Below are 25,404 nucleotides of genomic sequence, written 5' to 3' on the forward strand. Positions count from 1 at the left end.
CTAAGCCAGGAGATGGGTTCTAATTTCACAGGTGAAAACACCACATTCTTAAGGGAAGGTTCAAATGATAGGGATGATACAATTGACCCATTTTGCTTTTCCTTTACCTGAGTAGCAGCCAGTGTGTCTCCAGAATCCCCCCGGCTGACCGTAGCATCTTTTTCGCTCAGCCAGGCTTCCTCTTCCTCTGCGTTCTCCATGAACTGCAGATACTGAAGAGACTCTTCCAACTGTGCCCCTCTGTGACAAGGCAGTTAGCCCAACAGGAGTAGGAAGGAACAGGTCAACTGTGGAGCTACAGCAGGTTTCCCCACCCCAGAAAACCACTGGTTCTCAGGACAGTCACAGCGTAACTGGGCAAGAACACACTCTACATGCCTATTGGTCAGTGGTGCTGATCCCTCGTGACACAGAAGAGACTAATGTCCTCGAAGTTTATTATGCAATAGTGCTGAAACTTTGATTGAATGAAGGAAATTCCACCCAAACAAAAGTCTCAGTTCAGTAGACACTCCGTAGTGAGGCAGTGACTCCCCGTGTCAAGTACTATCTGTCCTCTTACCTGATCAAGTACTGCAAATCCAGAAAAGATCCTTGTTTTTGTTTTAAAACAAATTTTAAAAGATTTTGTTTTTTAAAAAAATATTTTTTAAAATTGATATGCATGTGTATATGCCTGAGTGCTAACTCTGGGCTGGTGATCCAAAGTGCTATAAGAAAGCAGGCTGAGCAACCATGGGGAGCAAACTAGTAAGCAGCACCCCTCCATGGCTTCTGAATCAGCTCCTGCCTCCAGGTTCCTATGCTGCTTGAGTTCCTGCCTTTACTTCCCTTAGTGATGGAATGTGATGTGGAATTGTACACCGAAATAAACTCTGCACTCCAAATTGCTTTGTTTTATGACAGCAGTAGGAATATTAACTAAGACAGTATGAAGGTACACCAAGTGTATACCAGTGCCTGTGGAGGCCAGTAGACAGCACTAGATAGATCTCCTGGAACTGGAATTACAGATGGTTGTCAAGCATCCAATTATGGATGCTGGGAACTGAACTTGGGTTGTCTGCAAGAGTATGAAGTATTCTTAACTGCTGAGCCATCTTTGCAGCTCTGGTGAATTCCTCTTATTCCCCAGAAAGAACTGTCTGCCTCCACAGCCACCAGAGGGAAGGTTCATGAAGGACTTGGTTTTTGAGTGTGAATTAATAAACTAGATTAGGGTCTGTAGGCCATGTTGAGCTGCAACATAAGCATCCTTCAAACAACAGTCTAATTCTTCAAACACAGGAACCATACTGGGATTTCTATTGTCCAACTCACCTGGTCTTTGCCAACTCTTTGAGCTTTTCCCAATGCTGAACAAACTGACCCAGCCGCTCCTGGATCTCCTCTTTCCCTATAGCAGCCTTGTCTTTCAGGCTCTCTGCCGTATCCAGCACATTCTGAAGAATACATATTCCACAGTCTATCATTCTATAATATCCTCCTCTCAGTAAGTCATAATTCATAGCAAGAGATCTAGTCTTTCCTAACATCGGATTACCCATGTGCTCCTGGGACTTGAGGTAGTCCCGGGATCCTGGGAATATGAAGAAAGCTATAGCAATATCTTCCATGCTAAGCTTTCCCAATTATTTTGGCAAACATCCCAGAAACCCAGTAGACTACTCCTTTTATTCTGCCTTATGGGTTATTCACAAACACAGGGAGACTGTACTGCTAGTTCAGAACCAGAGTTATCTTTCCCAGGCATCTCAACCCACATCCCAATTGTCAATGACTGTCCATCAGTGTCAGAATTAATCTTTCTAGGAAAGATCTTGGCATCCTGTTTAGAACCTCCTATTCCGAGTTCACAAAATACACACAAGAGAAGAATTCCCATTATCTAAATGAGGTATAGCTATGTCTGAACACTGTTTTGCATTTTACTGTATTGATTTATCCAACTATGATGTGAAAAACTGCTTTTAGGTGATTTCTATCCCCTTTAGGTCTGGCATTCGATTCCTACCTGGACAGCAGGTTCATGGGCTACCAGCTCTCCCTCTAGGCGTTTGTGTTTCTTCAGTAAGTTCTGAACACTCTGAAGGTCCCTCCCAGAGTCTTTTGAGCTCACTCGTAACAACTTCTCCCTGAGACCCAGGAAGAAAATGGAAAAATCAGAGGTTAGATATATCTGAGATCAACCCAGAGGAATAGCTTTCTAAGTGCATGTGTGGTAAAAGCTGAGAGATTTTGATGAACTCTATGACTGTGGTGGCAAGTTTTATGTCCACTTGACACAAACTGGGGTCATTGGGAAGAGAGAATCTCAAGTGAGAAGATGCTCCTACAGCACTGACCCATGGGCAAGCCTTTAGTGCATTTTTCTGATTGCTGACTGATATAGGAAGGTCCAGTTCTCTGTGGGCTATGAAGAACAAGCAGCACATGCTCATTGTCTCTGCCATCAGCTCCTGCCACCAGATTCCTGACCTGTTTGAGTTCCTGCCCTGCCTTCCTTTGGTGAAGGACAGTGCGGTTGAAATAAACCTTTCCCTCCCCAAGTTGCTTTAGGTCAGGGTGTTTTATCAAAGTAATAGAAACCTTTACTTATCCAGAAACCAACACCAAAAAGATAAGCAGTAGAAGAGAATTTCAGAAAACTTGATTTATATCAACAAAATTAAAATAACATAGCAACATCCATTATGTATATAGCTGTAACAGCCTCCCATTGGTACTCTAGAACATATATTAATGTTCACTTCTTTAAAACTATAAAAATTATATTACTTTTATTATTTTGTGTATTAATATCAATAACAATATCTGGAGATATAGCTTAGTGGTGGAGAACTTGCCTTGTTTGTACAAAGTCTTGAGTTTGATCTTTATCACTATAAACTACATGAAATGTTTGAACACCAAAAGGTTATAGTATTTTATGACTACTAAAAGGTCCAACTTGACACTGTATAAACCATGCTTCCAGCTAATTTATTTGTTACTTGCAAGAATCTGCAGATTGGCAGATGAGAAACAAAGTAACTATGAAGCAGGCAAAAAATATTGATTTGTTAAGAATTTCTCAGCCTATTTAAAAGGATGGGATCAGCAGTAAAACTGTGACAGATAATGTGGCTGCTTAGGGTCATTTATTATGTAACACGGAGAAGTGGCTCAGTGGATAACGGCACTTGCTGTTCTTGCAGAGAACTGGTTTCTAGCTCTCACATCAGGAGGCTCAACAACCACCTGCATCTCTAGCTCTAGGGAATTCTATGTTCTCTTCTGGCCTCCATGGCACCTGCATGTAAGTACACATACACACAGACATACTCACATGCACATATATAAAAACAAATAAACCTTAAAAGGAAATGGTAATGGCAATGTTGTGATCTTCTGTATAAGCTGCAAAGGGTCAGCTATGTATGCCCTACAATCCAATGTACTATTTAAAACAAATGTGTGTGGTGTCTGAATTTTATTCCCAGAGTAGTTCATATGAATAAACTACTCTTCCTATCTCCCTCTGCACTTGATTTCCTGCCTGCATCGACTGAAGGTGAAAAGTGAAACCAATGTTTACTTTCAGTTAAGACAGAGGTTTAAAAGCATTATCAACATGCAAATCAATTACATAAAATGAGTCTGTTTGGTGGGTTCTCCAGTGAGGTGGTGATACATACTCTATCCAGGCTTCCTCATCATCCAGGTCTTGAAAGAACTGGAACAAGGCATAGGTCTCTTTCAGTTTTTCATGGTGTGCAGCTGCCGAGCTCTGGACATTTTTGAAGCGCTCATTGACACCATTCATTTTCTCTTCTATCTGGTCAGTGTTGAAAGTTCCACTGGAGATCAGCTCCTCAGCCAGATTATTCAGATCTTTGAGAGGGTTCTAGAAAATCCAGCATGCTTAGTGAATGGAGTATGGTGTTATACAGACCTAGACTTCAGTGGTTCTACTTCCTTAACTAGGTTCAATAGACTGCTTTTGAAGACACTGAATTGATATACATGATTAAGTGTTTCACACAAATGTGGTTGCAAAAGAGGTACATCAGCAATATAGATATCATGCCTATATTACTCCAGATCACATGTATCCCTAGTTAACCTAATCCTCCTCCTATGTTCTCTCCTGCTTTCACCAACTAGAATAATAACTTGTCCCACACACGACTGTCTTCACAGTGCTGCAATTGATAGTTACTAACCAATTGATCAAAACACTCAGCAGTACCCTGTTTTGTAGTATTCTTGGGCTGAGCACACAACACATCCATGGCCTTTTATGCATGTGCTCAATCTAGAGCAGCCCAATAATTATGTAGTGGGAACTATTACAAAATCCTGACACATCAAAACCACAGAGCCTTTGGCTTTTTGACCTTTTAACGTATATCTTTATTATTAAGTAAACTAATTTTATATAATTATCTGGTGTGTAATTGATAGTTAACCCTGTCAGAATTTTGGTACTGGCCCAGGTTAGGCTGCAAATGGAATCCTCCACAGGACTTACATAGGTACTTATGTGCTTCAAACAATTGCATTCTCCCATTTGGTTTTATTTCTTTTCTTTCCTTTATAAGGTCAACTTTTCTTTCAAAGTCTTTTCTTTCAAAGACCAGCTCAACTTTGTAGTTTCAGAAAGTAGTAAGTTTATGCACCAGTAAAATGATAAATAGAGATAACTTTCACGATCCACTTCCCAGAGTCTTAGATCCTATGCTTCAGTGCTAATCGATAATGACTCTCACAATGGCTCTGCAGCCCATGGATTTGACCTGGCTAAAATGGTCAGTGACCTCAAGGCTGTCATCTCAAGTATTCTCCTAAGATAGGAGGTCAGAATTCTTTCCGCCTTGTCCAGAAGAGTGAGATTCCACCACATGTTACCTCTCGAGCCACCATTTCTGCTTCCAAGAGCTGATGCTTCTTGAGTAGGTTTCCTGCTGAGGTTAAGTCTCTGGCCTGATCTTTCATGGCCAACAAGCCTTCCGCCTGCGAATAGAGAAACAAGAAGGAAAGATTTTAGGAAAAAACTGCATTTAAGGAACATAAGATTTAGCAATCTACATTATCAGATATTTCCCAAGAAGGGTCAAGGAAACAATTCAAATATAAATTAAGTTACTTAACAGGTATTTATTAAGTTCTAATGTCTACATCATTCTCAGGTACAATTACCTCTGAAAGCCAGAACTCAAAGTCCCGGATGCTGGTGTTGAACCTTTGCTGGCGACTGGCCTCATTGAGTTTCTGCCCTTTGTCAATTGTTCTCTCGAGGAGATAATCCCAGTTTTCCTTTAGGTTGTCCAGTTGCTCCTAGCTCCAAGAGAGTGAGAACTCATTACAGTCTTTGGAATCATGGGCCCTGTAAGAACTTGAAGGAATATTGTGGGGAGGGTCTTGTTATAAATGAAATAGTGATATGTAAATGTCATTCATTTCAAACTAGTCATGTTGAATTTGGGAAAACAGCAGGTGAGGTGAAAGGAAAAGTTTGAAAACCAAGATGCTGAGCTGTGTTAAGTGACTGATGTCTGAATGCCAAAAGGTTCTTGGCAGAAAAGACAAAAAATGTCAAATAGACAAGGTTAAGCCAGAAACCTCTTTGGAATTCCAGGAAGTATGACTATATTTCTATTTCTACTGAAAGAGTGGAGGACTTCTCTTCACATGCCTCTGGAAGCCAAACTTATCTAAGCACAAACTTTACCTTCATGTTCTCTTCATTACCATCACACGCTCTTCGCTCAATCAGGGAGTTCCCAAGGTTGATGACATCGTCCACCTGTTCTGCACGACCATTGACTTCTTTTTCAAAGGCCTGATGTTTCAGATATTTCCTCTGAAGGCAAAGAAAAAAAAAAACACTTCAGTTGCTCATCTAGAGAAGCATTATTAGAATCTTATCTAGAGAAGCATAATTAGACTAATGGAACAAAACAACTATCTCCCCCCAACCCCCCATACCCCTGGCAAAACAACAACAAAACTAAGCCAACCACCATAGGAAGCGTTGAGTATCAGGGTGACCCCTTCAACCAACAGTGAGAGTGGAGAATTTTTTCAAGATTTCTATATTGAACTTGCCTGAATGTTAGTGGGATCTTTGTAAGATTCATCACAGGCTGTGGGCAGCATCTCATTGATCCATTCCTCTAGATCTTCGAGGTCACGATAGAATTGTTTCAGGTCAGCATAGTCCCCAAGCTTTCCCAGCTCAGCAAGCAGCTGTTCTTTGAGAGCTTTCCATCTAAAGGATGAGGCCAGATCATTTTCTACCCAGGAAGCCTTTGCTTCGATGCCACATACATAATATTTTCCATCTTCCAACCTGACCCTTGGCCTTTCATAGACTCTCACTTTTTCATACATACTACAGCGTTTAAGTAAACCTATGAATTGTCTTCCACGCTTTTCATTCTATAAGTCTAGAACAGGAAGTCTCCTAAGAAATACACATCAAGAGGACAAGAATTTAAAAGTATCTCTTTATCATGATGCTATTGCAGAGAGAGGACTTTGCAGGCCTGACCTGTCTAGCACACGCTGGAGGCGAGCAGCAATCTCTTCCTTGGCATAGTGGTCATCATCTATGAGCCTTGTGGCAACACGCTCTAGGTCATCAATCTTCCCTTCCTGGGTAAAAGGAAATGGCTAGTGATTAGATCTTTGATATAATGCCAGGCTCCACCCTAAAGATAAACTCTGTATGTGTGTGTGTGTGTGTGTGTGTGTGTGTGTGTGTGTGTGTCTGTGTGTCTGTCTGTCTGTTCAGTTGACAGTATCAGCATCAAAAAGTAAACTCCTGGTACACAGGGAAACATCTACTCTGCTGGGATAGAACAAACTTTCCTTGTGGCTGCTGTGAAGATGAATCCTGCATTGTGTAAGATGCTGAAACAGAGTAACATGAAGTCACATTGAGTCCTAAAGACTGTGTTTTGGAATAATGGAGGCCTTAATGTGAGAAAGCCAAATGTTCATATGTAGTTTGTCAACATCCCCTTCCTGCCCCATCATTCCCATAAGAAGCAAAGGTGACTTGGGGATTAACAGCCTATGGCTTCTGAGAGTAATGCCATCCACCCACACAGGTTACATTCATTCTAACTATTCCATCTTATTTTTTGATTAGTTTATCAAGTACCAAATTTCCCTATGACCACTTTATACATGTTTAGTTTTGGTTGACCCTTATCCTCATCCCTTTCTGTCTCCCATATCCCTGTACCTTCTCCGTGTCTTTAAGGCTTTACACACACACACACACACACACACACACACACACAGGCACGCATGCACGCACGCACGCACGCACGCACGCGCACACACACCTGTATTCCTGCTTCACTTCACATCACATGTGATCTACATGTGTTTAGGAATCTTTTTTCCTCTCCAATAGACACCTTTCTACCCATGTTCACTTCCACACAAATGCACATGCACAAAAGTTAGGATCAGGGGTCCTCATATGAGAAAGGACATTTGTGTTTGTGTTAGATAGGGTTGATAAAGCCCACTCCTCCCTGAGGATTTGTGTACAGTTATGAGGGTGAAGGAGAGTTATCTGTTACTGTGGCATAGCCACTGGTGAGGGGCTCTTCTTCCTGCAAACAAAATTATACCATGTTCCAGTCAACGAACTTTATGGGCCATTAAAAAAGAAAAGGCAAAAGGTATGGAAGTAGAATTAATCAGGGCTAGCTGAGAGGAAGAGGATGATAAGGGCAGGAGTGGGGGGAAGACAAGGACAGGTAACAGGAGATAAATATGTTCAAAACACTGTGTACATACATGGAAGTATCCTAAGGAAACTCCCTAGTATTTATAATTAACACGCTAATAAAACAATGATTAAAGAGAAGCAAACGGAAAATAAAATGCCTTAAAAATCAGAAAACCCGGCAAGGGTACAGAGTATCTGTGATTATTACTAATAGTTTGCCATGGTCCCTGAGACTGGGAAGGGGTGTCAGTGTGGAGGGGCCCCCAAACAGCTTGACCACACACCTTCCATGACAGGCTTAGTGGCCCAGACACAGCTTCTGTGACAGACTTACTGGTAGGTAACATCCAGATCCAGGAAAAACCATAAGCTGACACCACCCAGGGATCCACCCAGGGATGGGGAAGTACCTGACATCCCAAACATTCCAACCATTAGATAAGGTGGCCAGATGTTCCTGAGTCTATCACACACCTATTTTTGTTTTACAAATACCCCTAGACAATTGTCAGCCAATCAGGGTCCTGAACCCTGGAAATCCCCTCACCCCAACCTCTGCTATGATAAAAAAACCTACCCTGAATGGGCTCAGGGCTCTCCACTCTCACCACTGTATGGGACAGACAGACCAAGGCCTGGAGCTTGAAAATAAAAGCTCTTTGCTTGTACATATGGAATTCGGTCTCCGTGGTGGTCTTTTGGGGGTCCCCAAGATCTGGGTATAACATCAGCAGAAAAAGAACTGTGTCTGACCACCAGATGAATTTCACACAAATGGCCGACCCCAAATAGCTTTAGCCATGTTTATTTATACTTCAAAAACAAGCACATTTTATCCAGCCTCCAGGATTAACCTCTAGTTAAAAAAAAAAATACATTTTCCCCCTAAACTTATACATCAAAACAACTTTTAAACCAAAAACAATGCTCAGGATTTTGTTAGCTTGGCTGAATATTAAGCCAGGCACATCTTGTCTTTATAAAGTTAAAAGGTGATAAACTTAGGCACACATTCTCAAAATGTGTCCATTCTCAAAACAAAAGGGTCCTGCATGCCTAAGCGTCTCTATAAGAAACCTGAGAAGCATCAGTTCCCAAAGAATTTTAGAAAATACTGGAGAAAAAAAAAATAGGCTTTCCAGGAATGATTACATCTATCCCATGTGTGACTGACAAAGTGAAACTAAAAGCATCCAAGAGAATCATCAATATCATGAGAGATAAGAGAGTGTGTAGGCTATGTGTTTCTAGCAGTGTTCTGTGCTGTTTCAAGGTCCACTGGTCTTGGCCAATTGAGAGACCATCTCCAAGGGCCTTGCCTCATGGCGATCCATTGGACAAGTATTTATATGCTGATCTGAAACTAGGCCATATAGTTCTCAACAGTAGTTGTTATTGGAATTTTTATATTTATTTTTACCTGGGTAGTGATTGCTTTGTCCAAATCATCCCGTTTCTTCATCAAAGCTTGTAGACTGTTTAAGTGGTCCCTGTCGTCTGACCTCAGGGAATTCTCACGTGCCACCATCCAGCTCTCAACCTGTTCACAGTTCCCTCGGAACAACTGTAGTGGGGGTGAGTAGGTGAAATCAGAGGCATGCATATGGTTATTCTACATGGGCCAAGGAAATGATCTTATTCCTCTTCAGTGGTTATGACACAAAGCATCTTGCCAGGGCTGTTGAAGTCTCTCATGAAGCATTCTTTTAATGAATCTTAAGTATACTGTCACTTTACTTTTTGCTTCAAACATACCTTATGTGTTTTATACGACATAGTCAATGTAGTAAATGTGAGGATGCTTTCTCTATATGTGGTACATCTAGGAGCTACTGACTGGCATTCTCTCCTTCTCTTCCCCCTCTTTCCATTAAAATTTGAGACAGAGTATTAGGTAGCCTAGGATGGCATCAAACTCAGTATAGAACTGATGATAACCATGAACTACTGATCTAAGTTCTGAGATTTTCTATGCATCTAATTTTCAGCTGGTTATTTATTTAAAACTTTGTCAAATATTATCTGTAGATGTGTCTGATCAAATACCTTTACCCACTGAGCCATTTCATAGACACTGGTTTGTCTCTTTTAACAGGAACAAGAACACAGAATATAAGGATGCTCAGTCTAACAACATGGGGTACAGTATGAAACAATCAAGAGATACTAGTGTTTAAAGCTCACAGAGCTTAACACAGTGGATGCCCACAATCAACATATAAAACCATTCTCAAGGAACTGAGGCAAAAACCTCAACTATCCAGAAGATGCTGTACCTGAAGTTCTAAGCACTGGTCTAGCATCTTCTTGCGGTTTTCCCAACCCTTCTCCAACTCGTCTCTCTTTAATTTAATATCCCAAAGAGTGTTTTCAATTTCATAGCTGTTACGGTGGTCTCTGTCTATAAGTTCCTTGCCAAAGTCCTGTAAGGCCTGGAAGGTGGGGTCTTCTGCCTTCATGTCATCATGATGCTCCTGTGGAGAAAGTAGGAAAGGTGCTGGTTGAGGACTGTAGGAACTTTTGAAGTGAGAAGAGAGTTTTACATTCATGGCTAGTAGCTGTACCTGGTGTCGCTCCAGCAAGATCTCTGTGCCAGTTAAGTCCTCAGCCAGCTCCGGTGATGATATTATGCCACCAACGGCTTTGATCCAATTCTCTAGATCACTATAGAAGTAAATATATTAGGATAAATCATGGTTATCCTTATTCTTCTCTGCCTCCAGCAGAAAGAAAATCCATACCCCAAACTCCTCTTCTGGCAACACCTAGTATATAATATGTACTATATAGAAGCTTTCTTAGTTGGCTTGTTTACTTCACATTCCTTAAAGCAACAGTATTTTAGGGCTTCGAGCATTAAACCTGGTTTTTCTGTGCCTTACTGGAGATGACACTTGGACATTGTCTTCATAACCTAGCATGCCTGCTGAATGTCAGCCTTTTGAGCTTTACCTGGCCTTGCTGAGGAAGAGGAAGAACTTATGGGCCTCATTTAGACTCTCCTTTCGATCATTTGTAAGACTCTGTAGGGTATCCCAGGCCTCATTCAGCTCTGTTTTCTGCTTCTGCAGGTCCTCAGTGGCATCTGGGTGGGACTCACAGAGACGCTCAGCTGTCTCCCCCAATGTGGTCACCTGGATAAACAGAAGTATTCTGATAACCACATGGTATTTCTCTGAACTGGGAAAAATTGCCTTTGCTGTTTTTTTGTTTTGTTTTGTTTTGTTTTTAAAGAATTTATACAGAAGAGGAGATGAGTGACCCTGCTCCTCAGCAATACTTCAATTCTGCAACCCCTGGGTTTTAATTCTTCACATGAAGATATTCTTTGTGCTCTGCATGATGATGCCAAGCTATAGGTTGCCTCCAATGTATTTGGAAAATTTCAGGCTTCTCTTTTCAGCTTTGAAGTAGGAATAATCTTATTTAATTATTGACTGAGGAAACACTTCCCAATATCTAGACATAGTCTGACTTTACTGGCTATGAGTATTCATTTTCTCCTAGGCATTTGTTTCCTCAGTTGGCTACAAATCTATTCACTTGACATTCTCTAAGGAGGCAAAGGAATATAAACTATTCATTTAGACAATAAAAGTTCAATAGAGTTTTTCCTATGTTAATGGATATGGAAGCATGATAATTTAATGGTTTTTTTTCCGGAGGGAGAGTGTACAAAAATTAGTATAATGCAAAATTTAAAAGCGAATAAGAATAATGGGTTTGACAAGAGAACCAAAGAAAGGTACACTGACTGTTACAGGCATAAACTTGGAGAAAGTATTGAGAAAGATTGAAAACATATTTCTCACCTTTTCTCCTAGGGGGATGATGTCTCTCTCAAAGACCTCATGCTGCCTCTGGAGGGTCTGGACACTGAGCAGGTCAGAACCAAGGTCAGCAGCATTAAGAGCCCGACATTTCTTGTCAATCTGTTCCTTGATATCATCTGCTTCTCTGGAACACAAAAGAGTAAAGAATATAGGAGTAATAATGGGCCATAGAAGGCTGGCTCACAAGGAGGCCACCACCACCATCACCTTCAACATCATTCTCATCCTTTGTGATATACTAGCATTTAGGCTGCTTTGATCTAGAGGCATAGATATTGTTATTATTTCCATTCTATGTATCAGAAAACAGGAGTTTAAATATTCCTTAAGATGCTATCATTGTCAGATGGTGGAGTTCAAGTTTGAACCTGGTACACTAACTGCAGAGACACTTCGTTAAACAATACATTTCACATCTTTGCAATGTAAGCCATTCTCAATAGCCAGGCCCATCCATGTCTCTGTTTTCTCTTTGCATCCTCAAAACCACATTCATTTGCAGGAAATTATTCAATTTCTCTTTTGTTTGCATCATTATTTACTTATAAGTGGTGTGTGTGTGTGTGTGTGTGTGTGTGTGTGTGTTTCTTAGTATAGATGTAAATTTGAGAATGAAGCATTAAAAAGATTGTGAGAGTAGATTAAGAGTGGTTGATATTATTGGAAAACCTGCTCCTTTTTGAAGGGAAATGGTGGAGCAGTGGATTTGAGGGAGAAGGGAGGTGGGAGGGCCTGGGAGGGGCTGAGGAAGGGGAAGCTGTGGTCAGGATGCATTGTACGAGAGAATAAATTATATATATATATATATATATATATATATATATATATATATATAAATAATATATATATATTATATATATGAGGTATGATATCTGCTGCTGTTTACCTTCTGTTTCTAGTTCAAGAGCAAAATGACCTAAGCCCGATTTATACTCCAAACTTGATTCTCTGTTATAGAATCATATCTGAATTTCAAATTATGTGCTATGCCTAACTGAATATTGAACTTGGTTATCTTGGAGTATCCAGTGTGTCAGGTGAGGAAAATCTGCTGAAAAAAAAAATCTTGTCTGTTTGTAAACTGTCTCTTTTTGAGGAAGAAGGCTATATACTATCTTTTTTTCTCCACAGTGACTAGACTTAAGGGCCCACAGTGAGGGGGCTGCAGTGGAGCAGCACCATTCAGGCATTAAGGTGCTTACCTGTGAAACATCTCAACAGCATGGGCACTGCTTAGCAGCTGATGCTGTTCATCGGCCAGCCTCTTCAAGGAATGCCAGCGGGTGTTCAACTCCTTAAAGAAGTAGACATATGGATTTAGTCAGAGAGCTAGTTCAGACAGCTTCATGTTGGCATGTCACCTCCTGCTTTCCTGGTAGCTCTTCAGAATGTATATAGCTCTGCTTCTCTCTGGCATAGTTTTAAGACAGTGCCACAGAGGAAGGGATTTCCTTTCATCCCAGCTGATGTTATATGTAGGACCATTAGCCCTAGGACAAGTATAAATGCCTATTGTCACAAAGGGCACATTAGAACCTTTAAAAATGAGTTAAAAGCATTGACTTGGTAGTTGGATGTTAGCTCATTTATTTAGGTCAAAAATAGCTTTCTGCATTTTGAATTCAAAAGCAGAAGTAGCCTTACAATGCCTTGCTTGCTTCCTGTAGGGGATAAGTACACTGTTTTTATATCTCTTCCTTCTATGTTCAATTTCAGGAAAACTACCATAAGAAAGAGGAAGTGAAGTCATCCTTACTGGTTTATAAAAACCAAGACTGCAAGACTGGTCTTTACAATAAATCCTCATCAAATTTATAATAGAACTGCAGGTCAAAACACAATGCGGTGAAGAACCCCACTCCTATCTCTACAAATGATAAAAGAGACATTTAAATTCTCCTTCATTTATGCTTCTCAAAGCCAATTACTTCTAGTAAACTTTCTTGACTAGCCTCTTCCCATAATCACCAGTCTCTTGTGTGTACTATCTTTGCTTTCTTGTATCTGAGCACTGAAATTTTAGTGTGTGCTCGGCAGTTAAGAGGTAGGTGAGTACAGGTCCATTTTTTACAGATTTTACAGGCTAGTTAAATTGCATATAGCTTAAAACTTCAATACAAAATATCTAATTTTGGGTAAGGTCATAAGATAGGAATTTCATGATCTATTTGTTAGAACCAAGTAATATAAGTTGAAAGGATATTTGAAGATTGTTTTACGAAGTCACCAAGGTACTTTCAAATTCAGCAGTTTTTACAAAGAACACATAGATAGGGTTAAGCCAAGACTAAATCCAACTTTCCTGATGCCCAGTGCAATATCTTCTAAACTTCATTTTTTGGTGTGTGTGTGTGTGTGTGTGTGTGTGTGTGTGTGTGTGTGTGTGTGACATGTTTTTGCATGTGTGCATATGAGTATACATGTGCACATATATATGCATAGATGTGCATCTGCAGACCACAGGTTGATGTTGGGTGTCTTCTTCAGTTACTCCCCAGCTTATTTTTTGAGACAGAGTCTCCCACTGAACTCAGAGCTCATCAATTTGACTAGATAAGCAGCTCTGGAGACTCCCCTATGTCCACCCACCCTCTCCTAGTGCTGGGACTAAAATCATGTTTTTTGGTGTTTGGTTGTCAAATGTGTTCTGGAGAACCAAAATTAGGTGTTCACGATTTGTTCAATAAGTCCTTTACCAATGGAACATCTCTGTAGTCACTAAGCATCCTAATACTGCCTCTTGAGTCTAAATAGGAATTTACTGTCTTAGAATTTTTGTTCTTCACACTCCAAAAATTATGTGCAAGAACATAGAAGATATTTGAAATATGTCACTAAGTAAATCGGTTTTTTTTTAAGATTTAATTTTTTTATTATGTATACTGCATATATGACAGCAGGCCAGAAGAGGGCACCAGATCTCATTACAGATGGTTGTGAGCCACCATGTGGTTGCTGGGAACTAAACTCAGGACCTCTGGAAGAGCAGTCAGTGCTCTTAACCGCTGAGCCATCTCTCCAGCCCCCGTAAATCTGGTTTATTAAAGTTCTCTGAACCAATAAAATTGGCTGGACTATTTGGTCTGCTCTCCTTGACCTTTTCTACAACCAGTTTCACACTGCCTTTCCATCCTGGTCTTTGGAATACAAAGCTAAATCAACCAATGAGGACTCATTGAAGTGAGGACTCCAGAGCCCAGCTGGCATTGAGGAGGGATGGAAGGAGCCTGTGATTACCTGCCGTATGTGAGCGCCTTCTGGTGTTAGGAGGTCTTCATATAGCAATTCATCAGCCACCTTGTTGATATCATTGAGCCGAGGTTCATTGCTCTTCAGATCCTGGGTAAGAAAATGTATCCAAAGCACTATAAATCTTATTTCTAGACCTTCCATACATGCCTGCCACCTGGGCCCACATTTACTTAAATGTTACTGAAGCAAATGGCTAATATCATTTGTGATATGCATGCTGCTCTCTCATTTGTCACTGCACTGTGCCCTTAAACACACTGACACTCAACAGCCATCCAAAATTTGCTAGAACCACCATTTATTTAGAGTCTGAAGTGTATCTATTTATCTTAAATTCCTTAAATTATTTTCCATGTATTTATTTATATTATCAAAACATTTTATACCTCAGGTATATATCTACATGCCAATATATATGTATATTGCCACATGGAGAATAGCAAAAGGAAAAGACAGGATGAAGCACATTTATTCTTTGTTCTATTTGAGATAATAAAATAAATATGAGTGAAGAAAAATTGATGAAAGAGTTCTCAGGAGGTAAATAGTAATTTTCTGACTATGAAATCAGGTCACTTCTCTTTCCATCTCAACTGATGCTTCATATTTGGAGTCCACATGAGTCCTGTGACACTCCATCTCAGTTTGGGATTCAGCAGTACAGTATGTTATAGGGCAAATTTTGAAGAATCACAGCAGTGGCGGCAGGGGGTAGGGTGTGTGTGTGTGTGTGTGTGTGTGTGTGTGTGTGTCCCTCAACTCCCTAGCAGATTTTCAGAGAGCCAGGCACTGAAGTTGAAAAGTTAAATTGTCTAGTTTCAGATATCTTTGCTTTCTAGTTATTAACAACCATTGGGGGTATTAACTTGTAGAAGTCTCAAAAACTGTGGAGAATTTTTAACAAATACAAAACAAACACCTCCAAAAGAGACATTTAAGCAAAGTCCCCTCGCTTACCCGCTGAAATTCATCAAACTTCTTCTGCAGCTCCCAGACATCATCCAGTTCCACCCCGGTATTCTCTGCCTTTTTCTCTTGGATCCAGTCCAGCATGTCTCCCGCCTCATAGGCCAGCAGAAACTCATTGTAACGTTGCAGCAGGCGACGCCTTCGCTCTTCTGCTCGGTCCAGGAGGGAATGGTAGCTGAGTGGAGAAATTGAGAAGGTGGGAAAATAATGGGTTGAAAAACAGAGAAAGCATAAAAAATTAGAGCCTGGATGAGAAAACTAGAGGGAGAAATGGAAGGAAAGGAAAAGAAGAATAAATTAAAATAAGATCAGTAAAAAAGAGGAGAAATAAAATGGGAATAAAACAGACATGAAGAGCAGAGGGGTGAAGAGTATTACATGTAAAAACTGAAGTGTCTCCTGCACCCAAGGCTTAGGGAACATCCTGGAAGAGATGGCAGAAAGATCGTAAGAGCCAGAGGACCAGGAAGACTTTTCTGAGACTATATCTTCTAAAATAGCTTTCTAAACAAGACCTGAACATTACATGCTAACTCTGAAGGGAAAATATCTCATGCAGTCATACCCTTAGACAAAGAACTACAGCAACTCATGACAGCTGAGAGAGGAAGAATTAGCCTCTCCCAGGGATAAGTCTCCTCATTGACTATCCAATAGAAAATGATCAGCCATGAAATCATATACACCTAGCAAAAATATATTTAGCAGGTTTTATTTACATGTTTGCCTATCTATCATCTGTGTATCTATAATCAAAGAAAAATAGGCCATCAATTTGAGGGTTGGTAGGAGGACATGGAGAAGTTGGGGGAGGTAGAGGGGAAAGGGAAAGAAATTATGTATCAATATTTTAATTAAGAACCTTTGAAGTGGGCTGGAAAGATGGCTCAGAGGTTAAGGACACTGACTGCTCTTCCAGAGGTCCTGAGTTCAGTTCCCAGCAACCACATGGTGGTTCACAACCATCTGTAATGAAATCTGGTGCCCTCCTCTGGCATGCAGTCATACATGCTGTATACATAATAAATAAATAAATCTTTTTAAAAAAGAACCTTTAAAGTATCAATGGGTGAAAAAAGTGTGTTTTGAGAAATTTTACATGCCAGCTAGATATGAAAGATTATACAACATTCTTATGAATGTCTGGAGACTTAGAAGGAAGCTGGCCAACGAGTTGGAAGACATGGCTTCAGAAAGTGTCTGACACTGAGACAATTAATACTCCTGGAATTTCCTTTCATCATATACAAACTAAATGTGTGAAGGTTAATACTTATGAATTTACATCTCGGAACTGAAAGAGACAGGGCCATGAGAGGAAAGCAGGTCCTTTCATGTGCCAATCCCCATCAAAGCCTCCATCCTGTGAACTTACAGGCTCTCTATCTGCTGCTGGCGCTGGGGAATATTGATTGGCTCTTCTTGTCGTCGCTGTGGTAATCCGGGTAGCTCATCGTGGGCCAGTTTCCTGACGTGGTTTGCTGGCACAAAGCCCTGGTGATCATCAGCTTCAACCTTCCACCAGTCCTAAAGGGAAGACAGATTCACACTCTTTCCTTCATCCTTCAAAAAGTCACAAACCATGGAGTCTTCAGCTCTCACAACAGACCCAGGAACAGGAACAGCTGGCTGATGAGGGCTAAGCATCACTCATGGATGGCACATAATTTCCATGCATTATAGAAAGAGTTAAAGAGGGGCTGCAAGAATTTGTAGAGGTCAGCCCAGGAAATCAATGAATGTGGTATCTGATGTCAGATGGGCATGGTGCTCGAAAGCCAGTGAGGGGATACTTTGCTCCTCAGGAATCAGCTTGCCTTCTTGGGGGTGGGATCTATGTTTGATAGCAGTGTGTGACAACTGATTCCTCACATCCCACTTCCAAGGCACTATGTAGGGCCCTGGATCCCCATATTGAGTAAACTGTTGCCTGCTTGCTGACCTTGACCAGATGTCCTCCCTATGCTGATTCCCTCAGCTTTCCAAGTGCCTGGGACCAAGGTACATATTGTTTTTCACTAGGCTTCTCCTAACCCTAAAAATGTTGTTTTACTCACTAGGAATCCTGTCCCAGAAGAGGAACAAGCAAGGATATGAGAAGAAAAGGACAATTTAGTCCTGTATATACAAAAACAATTATATGGTCGCTCAACCCTTATATATCTTCAAGCTAACTCCATAAGTTTTTTTTCTTCACTGTTTTATTAATGCTAAAATTAATTAGAATTCAAAAACCCCAAAGGTCTATCTATCTATCTATCTATCTATCTATCTATCTATCTATCATTCTCTCTTGCACAATACTTTGAGAAAAATATTACTTAAACTATAAGAGAAAAAGGATTAATTGTTGAACGTTAAAACACCTATCTGAGCCTTTAATCCCAGCACTTTGGAAGCAGAAATGTAGCTAGAGTTTTCCTGCCTTGCCCACAGTCAGGACAAATCTCTCTCACCCGCCAGTCCCACAGCTGCTCAGACCCAACCAAGTAAACACAGAGACTTATATTGCTTACAAACTGTATGGCTGTGGCAGGCTTCTTGCTAACTGTTCTTATAGCTTAAATTAATCCGTTTCTATTAATCTATACCTTGCCACGTGGCTCGTGGCTTACCGGCATCTTCACATGCTGCTTGTCATGGTGGCGGCTGGCAGTGACTCCTTCTGCCTTCCTGTTCTTTTTTTTCTCCTCTCTGTTAGTCCTGCCTATACTTCCTGCCTAGCCACTGGCCAATCAGTGTTTTATTTATTGACCAATCAGAGCAACACATTTGCCATACAGAACATCCCACAGCACAGAAGCAGGTAGATCTCTGTGAGTTTGAGGCCAGCCTGGTCTACAGAATGAGTTCCAGGACAGCTAAGACTACAAGAGAAACCCAGTCTTGAAAAAAGAAAACAAAACAAACTCCTCCTGCCCCCCCCCCCCAAACCCAACCAACCAACCAAACAAAAAACAAGGGGCTGGAGAGATGGCTCAGAGGTTAAGAGCATTGACTGCTCTTCTAGAGGTCCTGAGTTCAATTCCCAGCAACCACACAGTGGCTCACAACCATCTGTAATGAGATCTGGTGCCCTCTTCTGGGGTGTAGGAATATATGCAGACAGAATATTGTATACATAATAAATAAATAAATCTAAAAAAATTATAAAAACAAACAAACAAACCCCACCTATCTGATGGAGTCAGGAAAGAGCTGTGGAAGAGCCATGTTACAGATGGTAAGAAAGTTTAAGAAAAATTACCTTGTTGATGGAACTGAGCAGAGTTAAGACATCGCCCTTCTTCATGCTGACCTCTCTGTGGCTGCGGGCCACAAAGTCAAATAAAGCTATAATCCTAGCTTCTCTACCAGCCTCATCCACTGGTGCTGCCTGCTGTTGCTGGAGAAAAACAAGCAAAGGAGACATCAGTTGCACAATGCAAGTCTTTTCCTATGCAGCTCACCAATGGTGGGCAGTTTCCAGCACCTCCCAGGAGAGAGTAGCTGGGGTTCTGATGTGGCTGCAGGGTCTGACAGTGGTCATCATCAGGGATGCTGTACCATGAAGCACCTATTAGAAAGCTGGAAGACTGGAAAATATGAACACAGTCAACAGTACACAGGCATTCTTTCAGAAGCACTGAATGTGCTAGTGGGAAGGGCAATATGCTACTGTTCTTTAGTGCGAAGGGCAATATACTTCTCTGTGCAGATTCAAAAGGACCACATGTATCCATATTTTAGAAACCTGAGAACACGATAGACTGTGGTGAGCCACAGGAATATGAAATAGAAGTCAAGATGGATAGTATAAGTTATACCTTGACCAGACCAAGGGTCAGTTGAGTGGAAAGCCAATTAGCAGGGACTATTGGTGTTATGCAGCTTAATATTTAGTTGTGCCTTGCTATGAATTCCTTGTGCTCATAATTCTCCTAAAATGTGTATGTGTGTGTGAACCTCCATTTCAAAGTATCTGGATAGTCACATAAACAGAACCTTTTGCCTCTGAGCTCCAGGCCCCTCTTTAGCATTTGTTTTGGGTATCTGCCTTTTGCAAATACCATCCCTGAGCTACTTCCTAAGATAGAGTCAACCCCAAACAAAGCCTTAAAAGACAAGCAAGGAACAGATAGCTACCAGACCATCTATTAGACACCTGAACAGCCTCGCAACCTCCCCACCCCTGCCCTGAACTAAGGTAAAGCATTCTCTCTGAGACAACCTGTCTCACAGGCCAAGTGCCTGGCCTCTAGATGAACAAGCTTTGTTTCTTGTGTAAATCAAGGCCTCCCCCTCTTTCTCCCTGGCCCAGAGAACTTCTTAGATCAATGGGGTTTCCTCTCAGCAGGCATTTCAAGCTGTGATGCAGATTAACTAGCTATCAGTACTCTTCCCCTGCCCTGTCAGGAAAACGGCAGCAGAGGAAAAAAGTGACAGTTTTAACTTTTAGTGACCTACACTTTCCCTACCCTATCACCTGTAAGTTTATAGTTGAACACGTTTATGATAGACTTGTAATGCCTTCCCCTAACCACAGTAAGGATATATTTCTAGCACATAAATTCCTTTTCTGATTTATTCTAACTGCTAACTGACTCCACTCTTATCTCTCCCCTTTTGGGTTGCAAATAAAATTGCCAGGAAGCCTCTGACTGGAACCCCTACAATCTTGTATTGTATACAAAACATGTTGCTGCTTGGGGTAGGATATAGACCTGTCTCAGGAGAAGGAGGGTGACATTAAGAGAATTGGAACTGAGGGACTTAGGAGAATGGAGAGAGTTGAACCGGTGACTGAATGATGGTGACTGACAAATTGGACGAAAGAGCTTTGTGCAACTGGATTCTTTCCTGCGCCGATGGTAGCATCTCTCCTGGGCCCCTGGAATTGTATAGTATTAAGGCTGGGCCCTTCAATCTTATACAAAAATAGACTCTTTGTCTGTAATTACTTTCTCCTTAAGCTGGGTCTTCACTAACAGATTTTCCCACCTGCTTGGTCTTTAATTCATTTTGTTAAGGAATTGTGAAATTTCTGCTTTAGAGATTGACAACCCACAGCACAGAAAAAGCAACAGAATTTGAAAAAGTGTGAACATAGCATATTACTTAAAAATCTCTCTTTCTCTTTAAAGAAATCCCTCTGTTCCAGGATACACTTTCTGTTTTAATTTCTGATCAGTGTTGTCGTCTTCTAAGCATGCTCCCTTCAGGTTGCTGTTGAAGGTGAGTCTGTCATAATGGGTTCTCTGACTTAATGCCCCTCACCTGTTGCATTTCCTCATGACATGTGATGTATCAATCTGTCTGTCTGTGTCCAGGCACCTACTGGGTACATCCTGGTTCAAGCATGAGTGCTTTGAACCTGTGTTGACTTGCTGTGCTCAGTGTGTGTCTAATCTGAGTGTGTGAACTCTCAAGCTCTCCTTATACTCTCTCTCTCTCTCTCTCTCTCTCTCTCTCTCTCTCTCTCTCTCTCTCCCTTCCTTTTGCCCTTATAAGAAATAAGCTGTTTTATCATTTACTTAATTCCAAGTTTATCACTCTTGAATACCCCTTTCACCCCACTTCTCAGCATGCCAACACTCTCAGCTAACCATGTTTCTGACTGCCCAGATATACTTGATTTGTCTGTGTCTTGGTGTATCTATTCTCATAGATTATGGGCTATAAAAGAGCCTCTTCATATCTGGAATATAAAAATGTTTCTCTTTCCTGTCACTCACGTTCCATGTGAACAGAAGGTTCTTTTCTACTGTGGTCCCATTTTTGTTTTCTGCTTATACATAGACTTTAAAACTATTTCTAGCCATTAACAAACTAATTTTGTGATAGGATTATTTCAATCAAAACCTGAATCTCTATATTTAAAAAGTCTTATGTTCAAACAAAAACTAAGTCACAAAGCAAGGAGAATAAGGGAATAAAAATGAAAGGTATGGAGAGAAGAGATAAAAAGGAGCAAAAGAGAAAGCCAGAACGTATGTTACCAAACCTAATGCTTATTGAAAATTTCTTTTGGCACACATCTTTGTAGATGCTACTAAGAGGTTAGAATTCTTACCTAAAATACAGAACTAGTATTTTCTTTGCAATTCTTCTCTGGTTTGTTGAAAGTGGGGAAAAACATGAGTCAGCAACAGAATTCTGTTCCATCTATAGTGAAGGGTATGATTACTGTCAGAACCCAGCACTTCTCACCTGGCAGGCTTCTGCCTGATCCCTCAAAGCCTTTATGCTGTTTCCAAATGCCTTGAGATCCACCAGGAAGGCCTCGTGCTTCTTGAGAAGGGCCTGGATTTATTGAAGGAAAGATAATTAGAGCAAATATCAGAGAAACAGCAAGCATGCCAGGGAGGTGTTTTAGTGACTATTATTAATGGATTATGTGATTGGGTTAATCAGTTACTTACTTCTGTATTAGAAAATTTTTTTTCATATCACATTTGCAAGCAAGACTCAAGGAAATTTCAGTAAACAAATGAATAACGATTTCAATGTATTTGCTCAAATCAAAATTAAGTAAGATTTACACAAATTGTAACCAAGGCATATCACAGCTGTGAGAGGGTGTGACTGTGAACAATACTATGGATAATGTTACTTTGTAGGATTCATATCAGAAAAACTTAAAACACACACTATTTCTAAAGGTAATTAAATTTACTTTATAGATATGATGCTTTTTATATGACACTGAACATAGTATCGGATGTAAGAGTGATTGAAAGAAATTATGATCCTTAAGGTTCCTCCTGTCCCAAAATGTCTGTCTTATTTCTCTTCAATAAAAGAGTTAAGGTTCCCATTTTTTAAAACATTTATTTATTTATTATGTATATAGTGAGTATTCAGCCTGCAGGCCAGAAGAGGGCACCAGACCTCATTGTAGATGGTTGTGAGCCACCATTTCACAATGCTGGGATTTGAACTCAGGACCTCTGGAAGAAGAGCCAGTGCTCTTAACCTCTGAGCCATCTCTCCAACCCTGAGGTTCCCATTTTAAAGGTATAGTTAGCCTATAGAAGTGACTCTGGGTGACTGAGAAGTTCAGAATAGGACTGGGACAGATATAAATCTTTGATCACAGATTTTGGATTTAAGTATTCTTTATAGGACCTATGGAATTCTATGAGATTAGAAAAAATGTCATGTTCCTTTGGGGTCTCTATTAACTTTGAGTATATTACAGCAGATCAAGGCAAAAAGAAAAAAAAATCACTGCTGAAACGAGATAATCTAGCATTTGATGGAATTTGGTGACTATTCACTGGACCATGGTCATTCCATCCCACCTTACCCCAGCTGCTTCTTCATCAGCTCCATAGTTTTTATTGTCTACGATTGGTTCTTTCTCCTTAATCCATGCTTCTGCTTCATGCAGATCTGCCAGGTACTGTTGGAGTTGGACACTGGCCTTGAGATCATTCTCCCTTCTAATAGCTCGAGCATGGAGAGACTCCATATTTTTGTTCAAGCTCTCAACCCTAGATGCTATGTCTTCCGCAGCAAAGTGTCCTGTGGAGTAGGTATAGGCACAGTGAGTATGACCCTGGTTCATAGCTGTTGTGTTCTTATCCTCATCAAACCATGGAGAAAAACAAGAGGCAAGGAGATGATGCTAAATTTAGTAAGGATTACAATAGAATTTCTGGGAGTTGGAATGTCTTAAGTGAGATTAAGCAGCAATAGGTGGGATATATATATATATATATATTACAGAATGAGTTGGTTTAAGCTAAGAAATACATACACAAAAATAAAACACCCATGAGTGCTATAAGGCTCAGAGGATGAAAACCATTTGTTCTCTAGATTCAGCAGAAGGACTAGCAGATCTCCATTCTTCCTTAAAAGTCAAAACTGGTCAATATGGAATGTAATGATTTTCAGAGCATTACTAAAAGGAAAAGATGAGACATACTCTAATGATGCTGTAGCTTATGTCTTAGATAGTTTGGAGGTTCTATGCCAGGAAACTAACTCAAGCTAAATACAAGTTAATGAGATAGTGAATGGGAAATTCAAGAACTAGAACTTGTGAGACAGAGAACACAAGAGATGGGGTCTTCACAGAGGAGGAGCTTTAAAGATGTTCAGTGAGGTCTCTTAGGATGTATGCCTAATGAGTCATTTGTATACATGCAAAGAGAAGATGAGAAGTGGTGTGAAGGCAGCCATCATACAGTCCTTAGGACTCATTTAAATCTGCAGGTAGGTAAACTACAACCCAATGAACTGAAAGGATACCATTAACCCAAAGTAGGGTCATTAGAAAGGTATGTTAGTACTAGACTTATCTCTAAAGTAGTCCAATGGTACAGTCTGTCTGAAGGATCACAATGAAGATCCAAGAAGCCCTATGGCTGTCATACTGAAGAAACAAATATGAATGATAAAGAGGAAAGATTCAGTAGCTTTGAAACGAAGATACATGGCAGACAGTGGACAACATCAGACTTCAAATCAGAAACCACAGTTCTGAGGGCAACATACTTGCATCTTTAAGGCCTATGGAGGCTACTTTGACATGTAATGAAAATACACTTGAAAAAAAAATGAATGTAAAATAAATGAAGACTTTCGTATGAACATAAGCAAAGGGACTTGTGGCTAGCTGATCACACTACAAGGACCTCCAGAAGAAGTTCTTCAAGTAGGAGGAAAGCAGTGCAGATGGTAAGCTTGACCAGCACAAGAGCAAGGAAAAGCAGAAGAGGTAAATATACAGAGAGAAATTTCTTATTTATCAATATTATTCAAAGCTAATTGAAAATTAAAGTCAAAATAATGTTAAAGCATCAAAAGACTTATAACGTAACAAAATTAAAATGTGTAACAGCAGGAAAAAGATGAAATATGGAAGACTGCACTAGAAGATGTTCCATTACACATGAAATGTTATATTATTTAAGGTTAAGTTGTCATAAATTAAAATATGTATTTTAAATCCCAGAATAATCGCTCCCAATGTTTTGCTCTCAGAATACCTATAAAAACTAAAAACAATGTCGAGTACCCCTATTAAGCTGCCACACATATGATTATATCTATCAATAGTTACCATATAAGAAGTTAAACATGAAATTTTGAGGAAAAAACTAATTAAAAGACAAACCAAATGATCACATTAAAAAAAAACATTGAGAAGATTCAGAAAGAAGGAATATTTCTGGGAACAAAGATGGATATATCATCTTGTAGAAATTACAAGTGATCAGAAAGACAAATACCTCAGCTGTATTTGCATATAACAATAAACTTCCAAAACATTATAAAACAAGAACTGATGAGCATATACTAAGAAATAGAAAAATATCAACATCTATAGTCAGAGATTTAGAGAATCAAAAAGTTACGTGCTATGACAAGATAGAATTATAAAACAAACAAATGGTTAAACAACAACAATAAAGAAAAATAAATTTTATTGGTTTGAATAACTTAGTTCAGAACTCAAAATTTCTCAGCAAACTCTATTTCAACCTACACCTTTAAAAACTAGATACTAATAATTGATTAGTTAACAGGAGGATTGTAACCTGGGTTGCTTGTCCACACCTGGCATATGATGCACAAATCTGAACATTCTATTTAGAGAGTAGAGCTTTCTAAGTATGGATTACAAAT

At 40.1% G+C, this 25,404-nt stretch overlaps 1 protein-coding gene across 1 annotated transcript in view; it reads right to left on the reverse strand.

The window, feature by feature from the left end:
• The window catches only part of Spta1 (spectrin alpha, erythrocytic 1), a 71,215-nt gene that overhangs the window by 22,373 nt on the left and 23,438 nt on the right, over nucleotides 1-25,404 (reverse strand). Inside the window, exons 19-39 of the mRNA XM_028865613.2 lie at nucleotides 23,075-23,292; nucleotides 21,976-22,068; nucleotides 19,034-19,171; nucleotides 17,162-17,313; nucleotides 15,775-15,961; nucleotides 14,803-14,904; nucleotides 12,768-12,859; nucleotides 11,545-11,689; nucleotides 10,685-10,866; nucleotides 10,297-10,396; nucleotides 10,009-10,206; nucleotides 9,153-9,296; nucleotides 6,536-6,639; nucleotides 6,091-6,253; nucleotides 5,714-5,845; nucleotides 5,182-5,319; nucleotides 4,891-4,995; nucleotides 3,678-3,886; nucleotides 2,015-2,135; nucleotides 1,321-1,442; nucleotides 108-240 (exon numbers count right to left, since the gene is read on the reverse strand). Of these exons, the coding sequence (XP_028721446.1) occupies nucleotides 108-240; nucleotides 1,321-1,442; nucleotides 2,015-2,135; nucleotides 3,678-3,886; nucleotides 4,891-4,995; nucleotides 5,182-5,319; nucleotides 5,714-5,845; nucleotides 6,091-6,253; nucleotides 6,536-6,639; nucleotides 9,153-9,296; nucleotides 10,009-10,206; nucleotides 10,297-10,396; nucleotides 10,685-10,866; nucleotides 11,545-11,689; nucleotides 12,768-12,859; nucleotides 14,803-14,904; nucleotides 15,775-15,961; nucleotides 17,162-17,313; nucleotides 19,034-19,171; nucleotides 21,976-22,068; nucleotides 23,075-23,292 (2,978 nt within the window). The remainder of the gene's footprint in view (nucleotides 1-107; nucleotides 241-1,320; nucleotides 1,443-2,014; nucleotides 2,136-3,677; nucleotides 3,887-4,890; nucleotides 4,996-5,181; nucleotides 5,320-5,713; nucleotides 5,846-6,090; nucleotides 6,254-6,535; nucleotides 6,640-9,152; nucleotides 9,297-10,008; nucleotides 10,207-10,296; nucleotides 10,397-10,684; nucleotides 10,867-11,544; nucleotides 11,690-12,767; nucleotides 12,860-14,802; nucleotides 14,905-15,774; nucleotides 15,962-17,161; nucleotides 17,314-19,033; nucleotides 19,172-21,975; nucleotides 22,069-23,074; nucleotides 23,293-25,404) is intronic.

Source organism: Peromyscus leucopus, chromosome 15 (assembly GCF_004664715.2).
Source record: "Peromyscus leucopus breed LL Stock chromosome 15, UCI_PerLeu_2.1, whole genome shotgun sequence".
In the NCBI taxonomy this organism is placed as follows: domain Eukaryota; kingdom Metazoa; phylum Chordata; class Mammalia; order Rodentia; family Cricetidae; genus Peromyscus; species Peromyscus leucopus.